General features: G+C 38.7%; 1 protein-coding gene across 1 annotated transcript; it reads left to right on the forward strand.

Moving 5' to 3' along the window:
• Positions 1-454: 454 nt before the first annotated feature.
• LOC108533109 (maestro heat-like repeat-containing protein family member 2B) lies at positions 455-1624 on the forward strand (the record flags this gene model as incomplete). The annotated part of the gene is made up of 4 exons (XM_017877503.1): positions 455-591; positions 688-783; positions 1040-1129; positions 1504-1624. Coding segments are annotated over exons 2-4 (289 nt in total), but the record flags the coding sequence as incomplete, so codon positions are not given.
• Positions 1625-11881: the final 10257 nt, after the last annotated feature.

Consider the following 11881-nt stretch of genomic DNA (forward strand, 5'->3'; position numbering starts at 1 on the left):
TGGCACTATTTAGAACATGAAAAGACACATGAAATCGATAAAAGTCACTGCTGCAGACCTACAATCTAGTTGAGGAGATACATGTATATCTCTCTGTCATTCTCTCTCTCTCTCTTTCTCACACTCTCTCTCTCACACACACACGAGATGGAGAAAACAAGTGGGTTAAAGCGGTCACAGATCATATAATAACGTGTTAAGGAACACAAAGTGAGGGGTGATTTGTTCATCAATCTAAAGAATGGAGGCGTCTTGACTATGCTCACCAATGCAGTCTGATTCTATGTTCCCATCTCTCCCTACTCCTGTCACCACCTCTCTCAACATCCCAACATGTCAGAAAATGTGACACATTAGTCACATGGTCAGATGTGATCGGCAGTTCTTGGGAACTCCACCGGGTATGTTCTGTTGGTCGCTGCAATATCCATTCCTCCACCTGGTTCTCATTTCAGTAAACTGAAACCTCAGCTCTCACTACAAGATCACCTTAACATTCTTGAAGAGAATACTCGGAGGCTGCTGCCCCTTCCACCTCTGGAAAATCTGAAAAGTGAAGGCCAGACAGATAAGGACAAGGAGCACATTCAAGTATGCACTAGTGAGGCCTAAGCAGAATGAAAATCTGCGGTGGGACCTTACTGTCTCACCCCAGCCTGAGACTTACACACACGAATTTGATTTCAGTTTCTCTATGAACGATCCATGGATGCCCTAGGAAAACTTCTGAAGACCATGATGTGGGATAATGTGAATGCAGAGGACTGTCAAGAAATGTTTAATGTGAGTAGAGCCTCCACTCAAACTGATTCTCATTCTCCCTAACCTGTTCTTCAATGTCCACTCCAAACTCTACTGCATTTTCCTCACATGAATACATCCAGCTGGACCCACCCACACCCCACATACAGCCATCTACTTAAAAATTGTGGGGAAGTGAGCACCCTGTTACAGAAGAGGCAGAGTCAGAAAGAGAGAATATGAAACTAGATGAATATGAAGAATACTAAAGAAAGAACATTTATTCTTTGACCAACAGCTTCTCCGAATGTGGCTTGTTTCACAAAAAGAGTGGGAAAGAGAAAGAGCCTTCCAGATCACAGCGAAAGTGCTGACAAATGATATTGCGGTAAGTAATCCTCTGGAATGAATAGACTTTATTCCTTGTGAACAGCAGGGATCTCTGAGACGTCTGGAATCCAAAACTCCTGCCTGGTGGATCTTGCATCTCAGAGCAAAGTGCTTTTTGAAGTACTTTTGGAGAGAGCTCTAACTTCAGAGTGCAGCTCACACATACAAATTGAGCTATTGGGTTGTCTTTACATGCATGCTTACTTTTCCACTGCCCTTGAAAATAGGCATCTTTTAGGAGAAAGTGCAAGATCAGATTTCATTCTAAGGACCTGCAGAGAGAAAATAAGAGACTTGAGATCCAGTGTTGGGAATATCCTGGGATATGACCAAGCTACCTCATCACAACGGGATGCCTCCTTTATCCTGCAGGCACCAGAGAACTTTAAAATTGGTTCACTGCTTGGACTCCTGGCTCCTCACTCCTGTGATACCCTGCCCACCATCCGTCAGGCGGCTGCTAGCTCAACTATTGGTCTGTTCTATATAAAAGGTGAGGGAAAGGTGGGGAGCCCACAAATGAAGAAAAGAAACCCATCTTCTTTTATTCTCAGCTTTTCTCCTATGCACCTATGTCTCCTTTCTCCCCTCTCCTCTCTCCTCTTTCCTCATTTTCCTTCTTTCCTCCTCTCCTCTCCCCTCCCCATCTCTCTCTCTGTCTCTCTCTGTCTCTCTCTCTCTGTCTCTCTCTCTCTGTCTCTCTGTTTCTCCTTCCCTCTCCAGTTCAGCAATTTCTGTTTTAATACCTTAATTATATCACAGAATCTGTCTCCTAGATCTGAAACAAGTATTTCTTTCCTCGGTGGCTCTGTTTTCCCATTTTTTAAAATAGAGATAATAACACCAAAGCATGATAAAGATCCATCAAAGTAGGTAAGATGTTTTGAGAGTCTCCGATTTAAATCACTAAGCAATTGGGCATATTAGCAATGCTTCCTCTATCACATGGTTTTCTTCAGGAGAAAATTGCAGTATTATCATGGTACTAAGTGCCTTTCAAAGCTCTCCAAGAGACAGAACATTGTGGAAATTTTCAGAGCAGGAGCTCCTCCTGCTCTCCAAGTACGTGTGAATAACTGTCAATACTACAGAATATTAGGAATTTTTANTTAAGTAAATCCGACAAGTCAGATAACAAAAGCAATATCTGTGAAATATGAGTACATTTAGTGAAGTGCTCTAATCTTAATTGTGCAGGTTGATATATTTTGCATATGCATCTTGATGATCCACCACAAAGTTTAAGATAAATAACGTTTTTAATATTCCATAGAGTTTGTTCATGCCCATTTTAAATCAATCTCCCCACCACAGGGACAACCACCATAAATTAAAGTTTTCATTTCTATATTTTTTATTTATATCACCATAAATTAAAGTAATCATACCGTATGTACTAATTTGTAAATAGTTAATATTTGGTTGCTGTCAAATAATTTAATGCTTGTGAAATTCACTGACAGTGTTATATGTAGCCAATATTTTATTTTATTTGTTGTTGTATAGTATCACATTGTATACATAGATCACATTTTCCTCACTCATTCTACACTTGATGGGCTTGTTTTCGGTCTGAGGATATCATAGGTACATTTGCTATTAATATTCCATCACGTGCTTTTCAGAGGATGTATGCACACATTCACGCAGTTCTCCCGCAGTGAGATTGTTAGGTTGCAGCATAGATAGGAATATTATTATTCCTACTAGATATGCTTTATTAGATGCTGCCAGACAGGTTTTTAAAATATCTCCGAAGTGGATGTTATCATTTTGTCACAACCCAAAGAACATGTGAGAGTTCTAGTTGCTCTGCATCTTTATGAAATCTGGAATCTTCAGCTTTATAAATCCTACCTATATTTCTGTGAATATGGCAATATCATATTTTATTTTTATTTGTGTTCTCCTAATGAGGAATGATGTTGATCACCTTCACATATTTGGAGCCACTGGCCAACTGAATCTAATGAGAGCTATGACAAAGGCCAGGGACAGCTCAACCACAGAGCAGATTCCTATAGTCTTCTACCATAACATCCAAAGAAGAAGTGTGGCATTTACTTGAGGTATCATATGCTTCAGCCTCTGATGTGGTGTTACACAAAGTGTAAACAAAATGTGACTGCTGTAAAATACAAAAAATTAAAAACCATACAAATAATCCAACAAATGCAGCTCAAAATCGACTGAAATGTTAATCAAAGTAAGATTATAGACATTTTAATTAGCATCCAAGAACATTAAAATAGCTATGATAAATGTTAAATGGCCTATTGGGTAAAGTGGACAGCATGAATGCACAGATGGAGCATTTCACTTAAGAAATGGAAAAAATAAACTAGAATAAAATGGAAAATGTTAAATGTAAGGCTACAGCATTATAAATGAAGTATTCATTCAATGTGTTTAAAAGCAGACAGGATAAAAAGAAAGTATCAGGAAACTTGAAGACAGAATTTGAAAAGAGACCAACAAAATTTACTCCAATGGAAGTATAAAATAGGGAAAAAAAATTAAGCATCTGAGTTGTGTGAGACTATTTGAAACTGCCTACCACTCATATCTCTGAGGTCCTGTAATGAGAGAGAATGAAGCAAAAGTAATCTATAAGGCAACAATTGTCAAGATTTTTTTTAAATTGCTGAAATTCCTCAATAACTGATTAAAAAATTTCAAAATCGAAAATGAAGAGAACAACCTCTATGCACATTTTATTCAAGCTAATAAAACCTAGAAAAGATAGCATTTTAAAAGCATCCAAAGAAAAAAAGATTATACTCAGGGTTAAGTTGCGAATGAAAACCTAATTTTCACGAGAAACAATGGAGGTCAGAAAACAATGAAAATAACTAATTAAAGTGATGAAAGAGAATTTAAAATATTGTACAGAATTTTTATCCAACAAAAATATCTTTTGTAAAAAAGAAAGTGAAATAAGGACAGCTTTAGACAAATATAGAAAGAATTCTTTACTAGTAGACCTGCACTAGAAGACCTGCGAAAATAAATTCAACCATTTTGAAGATTTACAATACCAAATAGAAATAAATAACAGCATGAAGGAAATAAGAACACAAAATATTAAATACATGGGTAAACAAGACAAATAAATTTTAAATGTCTATATATACTGTGTAAAACCATTAAATAACAAAGGAAGACAGCAAGAGAGGAAGAGAGGAACAAAACAACTGTGAAAGAGAAAAAATAAAAAATAGCAATAGCAAGTCATCACCTATCAATAATTACTTTAAATGTAAATAAAATAAGTTCCCCAATCAAAATGCATGGAGTAGCTGAATGGATAAAAATAAACAAGTACCTGTGATATATGGCCTTCACTTAAATACTGTGCATTCAATAATGAATAGAACATACAAATAGAAAACCAATAAAGAAACAGCTGATTTGAACAAAACTACAGACCAAATGGACTTAACAGACATATATAGAACTTCTCACCCAACAAAATAAGAACATTTTTCTCAAACACATGATCATATGTTAAATCACAAAACAAGTCTTAACAAATTTAAGAAGATCAAAATCAGCACTCTTCTCTGGTAGGAGACCTGGGTTCAAGTCTACCACAGCTTGGAGCAAATGTTCCTCAGTGCCACTCCCACCTAGAGAGAGCAAGGTTTTGAGGAAACCGACATAATTTGGACAGATCTAAGGAGAGAAAATGCCAAAAGTGGGTGACGTGGCACAGATGCTGAGGCTAAAGGAGGAGGCTGGGAACACTGCATGGGATTCTCAAATGCTGGGGCTAGTTCCCAGCCTGGAAAGGCTCCTGAGGAATGAATGAGTGAAGAAACTATGGGACTGGCCACTGTCGCTGTGGACCTCTAGGATCCTGGCTACAGGGGTCCCCATGTCTCCCCATGTACATTTAAGCTGACAGGGAGATCTTCCCAGACAGTAGACAAAGAAGAGGCTTCAGCCAGCACAGAGCTGGGGGACTTTGTGCACTGCACATCTCCAGTAGAATACGGCCATAGGGACCTATCTCCCTGGGCTACCCATCTTTCTCTGAGGAGCTCTAGCCTCATCTGACTACCAGGCCAGGAGAAAGTGGGGCCGAGTTCTCTGCAGTACTGGGCACTTCTGTTCTGCAGGCCCTCCTGACCTGTAGCTCCTCCCAGGTCCCCTGTCTGGCTGCCCTGTAAGAGTGTGTGCATAGCCCATCCTCTGCTGCCAAGCCTGAGTACTTTGCCTCACCTGCTTACATACATGGTGGCCGGGGAGCACTTCAGATCACCCAGTACACCAACAGTCCAGAGGAAGGAGCTGTTTGTCAATCCTGGCACACCAGGGCTTCAGTGTGCAACTCAGGAGTGCCAAGTCAAGATCTGTGTCTAGCACTTTAAGAAAGAGAGGAGCCCATACTCTCAGAACACTCAGAGGGGTAAGATGCATCGGCTTGTGGGCTGCAGTGGGAGCGGGGCATGCCTCCTTCTGCAAAGCTGGCCTGAAAAGGTGTGACTAATATCCCTGCCCCAGACTTGGCTTCCGGAGCCCCATGGCCTCGAAAACCTAACAAAAGAAATGAGGGCACAGTGCCAGTGAGTGGAAAATTACCATTGCAAACTTACAGAATGCCTTATCCACCATCATGGTGTTATACAAAACACTGATTCTGATCAAGGAAACCACTTCACAGCAAATGAAGAGTGGCAGTGGGCTCACGCTCATGATATTCACTGGTCTCACCATGTTTCTCACCATTTTGAAGCACCTGGTTTGTTTGAAAAGAGGATGCACCTCTTGAGGACTGTTAAAGCACCAGATAGGTGGGAATCCATTGCAGGCCTGTAGCAAGGTTCTTCAGAGGCTGTGCATGTTCTGAATCAGCATCCAATACATAGCTCTGTTTCTTCTATAGCCAGGATTTATAGATTCAGGAATAAAGGAATGGAAATACAAATGCCATCACACACTATTACCCCTAGTGACCCACTGGAAAAAAATGTTGCTTCCTCTTTTGAAACCTTTTATGGCTGCATAGTTTCTTTTATGGCTGCATAGTATTCCATGATGTATATGTGCCACTTTTTAAAATTCATTCTATCATTGATGAGTATTAGGGTTGATTCCATATCTTTGCTATTGTGAACAGTGCTGCAATGAATGTATGCATGCATGTATCTTTATAACAGAATGATTTATATTCCTTTGGGTATATACACAGTAATAGGATTGCTGGGTCAAATGGTCTTTCTAGTTCCAGATATTTGAGGACTCACCACACTGCCTCCACAATGGTTGAACTAATTTGCATTCACACCAACAGTGTAAAAGTGCTCTTATTTCTCCACAGCCTCACCAGCATCTGTTATTTCTTGACTTTTCAATAACCACCATTCTGCCTGTCATGAGATGGCATCTTATTGTGGTTTTGCTTTGCATTTAAGAGACACAAAACTATTTCTATTGAACCAGGGATTAAAACTGGCCTCTGAATCAACAGGCCAAGAAGTGAGGTATAGTGTTTTCTGAGGTGTTAATCCTGACTATAGGGGAAAATTGGACTTCTTCTTCACAAAGAAAGTTAAGGAAGAGTATGTCTGGAACACAGGAGTTCCCTTAGGGTATCAAAATATTACCATGCCTGTAATTAAGGTCAGTGGAAAACTACAGCAACCTAATCCAGGCAGGACTACAAAATGTTCAGACCCTTTAGGAATGAAGGTTTGGGTCACTCTACCAGGTGAAGAACTGCAACCGGATGATTTGCTTATTGAAGGCAAAGGGAAGATAGTATGGACACTGATAGAAAGTAGTTATAATTACCAACCATGACAACATGCCTATTAACAGAAATGAAGACTATAATTATCATTACTTTGTTATGAATATTTGTTTGTATATATATTGGAGTGTGTGTATGTTTATGTGTGTCTAGTATATATCTTTGTTTTCTTTTTTATTCCCTTCCTTATTCCCTTATCATGTAACATAAATTGCACTGACTTTTTATTGTAACAGTAATTAGTGTTAATTTTATTCCATAATATTGAAGATATGGGCTAGCAAGGAAAATAGTAATCCTCACTGAAAGATGTTACCTACTTTTTTGGTAAAGAGGTTGTGCATTCATGTTTGTATGCAGGATAGTTGTATTATAGATTGAAGGAAGACCGTGTTATTTTTTGTATTCGGAGAGTAAGTATAGTTTAAGGAGATAAGTATAAGTGTTACAGTTGGTAAGGTATGAACTTATGATAGTTAATTTAATGTGTCAACTTGACTGAGCCACAGAGTGCCCTGTCATGTGGTCACATTATTCAGGGTTTGTCTGTGAAGGTGATTCTGGATGAGATTAATATTTGAATCACTAGACTAAGTAATGCAGGTTGCCCTGCCTAAAATGTTGGGCCTTTTATTAGTTCATTATAACACTGCTATGAAGAACTGCCTGAGACTGGGTAATTTATAAAGAAACGAGATTTAATTGACTCGCAATTCTGCATGGCTGCAGAGGCCTCAGGAAACTTACAGTCATGGCAGAAGGAGAAGGGGAAGCAAGGCATGTCTTACATGGTGGCAGGAGAGAGACAGCGAGTGAAGGGAAGAAGTGCCACAAATGTAAACTATCAAATCTCATGAGAACTCACTATCATGAGACCAGCATTGGGGAAACCACCCCCATTATCCAATCACCTCCCTCCAGGTCTCTCCCTTAACACGTGGGGGTTACAATTCTGCATGAGATTTGGGTTGGGACACGGAGTCAAACCATATTATTCTGCCCCTGGCCCCTCCCAAAGCTCATGTCCTTCTCACATTGCAAAATACAATTATTCCTTCTCAACAGTTACCCAAAGTCTTAATTCATTCCAACATTCCATAATTAACTCAAAAGTTCGATTCCAAAGTCTCATCTGAGACAAGGCGAGTCCCTTCCACCTAGGAGTAACATCAAAAACAAGTTATTTACTTCCATAATACAATGGGGATACAGGCATTTCGTAAATGCTCCCATTTCACATGGGAAAAAAATGCCCAAAACAAAGGGGCTACAGGCCCCATGCAAGTATGAAAATCAGCAGGACAGTCATTAAATCTTAAAGTTCCATACTTATCTTCTTTGATTTCATCTCTCACGTCTTTAAATAAATAAAATCAAAAATGAAAAAGGGGACATTACAACTGATATCATAGAACTAAAACATCATAAAAGACTACATGAATAAGTATATGGCAATAGATTGGGCAACTTATAAGAAATTAATACATTTCTAGAAACACACAACCTACAAAGTCTGAATCAAGAAATAACAGAAAGACCACTGTATTAATCTGTTTTCTCGTTGCATAAGTAACAAAGAGCTAAAGGAGAAGCAAGTCATGTTTTATGTGGAGGCAGGAGAGAGCGAGTGAAGGGGAAAGTGTCACACTTTCAAACCATCAAATCTCATGAGAAGTCACTCACGATTATGAGAACAGCCTGAGAGAAACCGCCCCCATGATCCAATCACCTCCCACCACGTACTTCCCCTGACACGTGTAGATTACAATTTTACATGATATTTGGGTAGAGACACAGAACAAACCATATCAGGACTGATCCAATAAACTAAAGACCTGAATATAAGAAAAAAATAAGCTGAATAAGAGGAAACTCCTCTTGCATGACTGCTTGGACTAGGACATCAGTCTTTCCCTGCCTTCGGACTGACTGAGAAATCAGATTTGTTCAATCTTGAGCCTGTCAGACTTTGGACTAGAATTTACATAATCAGATTTCCTGTTTCTTATGTCTTCCAATTGTGACTGAAACTACACCATCTTCGTTCTTTGCTCTCTAGCTTGCTGATTACAGACCGTGGGACTTGTCAGAGCCTATAATCATGAGAGTCCATATCGATATACAGATGAGAGTACCTGATTTTTTGTAATTTATTCACAAATTCTCATCTCAGTCATTGGTGTGGGTTGCTCCTTTGGAATGTTAATTTTCTAATATTATGGCATATGTTATATATGGGCAGAGGCATTTTTAGTCACCAGAAGAGCTTTCAGGCAAAATGCTACTGGTACTAGCTATAGGTAGTTGAGCCAGGATACAGAGAAATGCTAGTAGCTGAGGTGGTATAAGCAGCCAACTGAAATCACATGCTTCATAAAACAAATAAAATAAATATGTCTGCAGCTCAGTAGGTAATATTGGGCTACAGATGTGCATTTGCAAATCATAGTCTTATTTAAGTCATTAGAATTGATTGTATCTTTCAGGGTTGTTTCATATAATGATAAGAAGCCTAGGTCAGATTCTTAGAGAAACCCAGTATTTTAGTAATGCTAGAAGAGGAGAAACGAACAAAAGAGTCACAACATGGCCCAAAGAAGTAAAATGATACAAGACTGTGATGTCATGAAAGTCAAGGGACCAAAGTGATTTATCCCCAATGCAGTGTGCTTGAGAACTTCAAATGCTACCATGAAGGAAGATAAGATATGAAACATATTCTTTGGACTTAGTCACATAGAAAACACTTGTGATCTTGGAGAATTGTGGGCCACAGTATCAAATCCCAGTGTATTAAGGTGTGCTCAGTAGGATGCATGTTGTTTCAGAAGATTTTAATAGAGTAACAAAATTAAACTGAGATAAATTATTTTATTTGCTTGCTTGTACTCAAGGTAGGAAACATATAAGTGTGTTTATCAGTTGATGGTAGAGGAAGTAGAATGAGAGTGGTATAAGATAAAGAAAATGTAGAGGATAATCAAAAGTGTCATATTCCTGGAAGAAAGGAAATCATGAGACTCAGAATACAGATTGAGGAACAATAATTACAGCTTTAACAAACGGAAATTATTACATTTGGAGAAGTCGCATCACAAAACGAGAACCATATGTATACATTGTTAGCCCTGAGTATTAAGAAAATGGTTAGATTGGGTTATAAATTGTTCATATTGTAGACTTGAAATGTGATATGGTTTAAGCAAGCAGTGAATGATATATAATGTTTCATAGATTCATTCATTTTTTTTGTATGCATTAGTAGTTTGTTCTCTTTGATTAGGGTGGAGTATTTCATTCTATGGCTAGAATACAGCTGGTTTAAACATTAACTGGTTGATGCATATTTGGATGAGGAATATTACAAATAAAGCTGGTATAAACACTGATAGGACACTCCCTTAATGAAACTTTAGTCTGGCTCCTCTGAGTCTCCTTTATCTACTAGTCTCAGTCCCTAGCAGGCATGCCAAGAATCCAGTTTTAGCAGGAATCCTGCAGTGTCAGTTTAGAGACAATCCCCACCCTCAATATCTGATCATTCTCAGTATGTAGCAAAATTCCATTTCTCCACCATTGGTAGCTGATCACCATGGCGTGCCTTCTGCAAGAATCCTATCAAGTCTGTTTAGTCAGAATTGCCCCTTGTCTTCAATGCTTTCACTTAGTAATTTTCCATCCACTAAATCCCCACCCTTCTCCTTAGCTATAAATTTCCACTTGCCCATGCTTTGTTTGGAATTGAGCCTAGTTTTATATTGAGATCTCTTTTCTCCTATTGTAATAGTCCTGAATAAAGTATATTTTTAACACTTCAGTTACTGTCTAGCTGTTTTCCTTTGACAGCATTCTTGTACATGTCTTTGGGCAGATATGTTTTTGTTTGGTTGATTTGTTTATTTGTTTTGAGACGGTGTCTCTCTCTTGTTGCCCGGGCTGGAGAGCAATAGCGCGATCTCTGTTCACTGCAACCTCCGCCTCGCGGGTTTATGCGATTCTCCTGCTGCAGCCTTTCCAGCAGCTGTAATTACAGGCGCCCGCCACCACGCCTGGCTAATTTTTTGTATTTTTAGTAGAGACAGGGTTCTGCCATATTGGCCAGGCTGATCTCGAACTCCTGACCTTAGGTGATCCACACTCCTCGGCCTCCCAAAGTGCTGGGATTACAGGCGTGAACCACCGTGCCCGGCCCCTGCCCAGATATATTTTTTTTGCTCTTTGTTAAATATCTAAGAGCTTTACAAGGAACTGCCAAACTGCAGCAGCAGTGACAGAATCGTCATCTATGGAGGGTAACTTTATGTTAGTCACTATGCTTCCTGCTAGACACTTTACAAAATATCTCAATTAAATCCTTGAAACAAGTCTATCCAGTGTATATTATTTTTTTCTATTCTACCAATGAGAAAATTAAGAATCAAAGAAACAAAGTTATGTGCTCTAATTTACACAGCTAATAATTGTGAATTTAGGATTTAATTCCAGAGTGCTCTGATTCTAGAGTCTATGTTGAATAAAGAACATTCAGCTAGTGTCATTCCTGGCTTTAGCTTTTGAGGTTTTGAAGATTTATAAGTAAACCTCAATTTTCAAATTTCCTGGGTGGCTGCTGGTGAGAACCAGTCATTTGACCAGTTCCTGAGCTTAGGGAAGTGCTATGACTTTGATTTTTTGCTTGTTGCAGTAACATTAATAAAGTAATTAAATAACAATAAATGCAACTCAGTCTGCCACATTCTTGTAGTTGATGTACATAAAAAGATAACTGTAGTCATAAAATTGAAGTTAAATAGTTAAACAATTAAAGAGGAAATTTGGATTTTGTAATGCCTTATAACTTTTCCATGAATGAGGCCATCAAGATGACCAAATTGTGAAACTGTTTTAGTGAATGTTCAATCCAGTGCAAAAATTATTAATGAAAAAAAGATTGAGTTTGTATAGGCAATAGAAGCTCTTAAGGGAAATATTCAGGAGAAAGGATCCTATGGAAAA

Source organism: Rhinopithecus bieti, unplaced genomic scaffold, assembly GCF_001698545.2.
Source record: "Rhinopithecus bieti isolate Rb0 unplaced genomic scaffold, ASM169854v2 scaffold_11436, whole genome shotgun sequence".
Taxonomy (NCBI): Eukaryota; Metazoa; Chordata; class Mammalia; order Primates; family Cercopithecidae; genus Rhinopithecus; species Rhinopithecus bieti.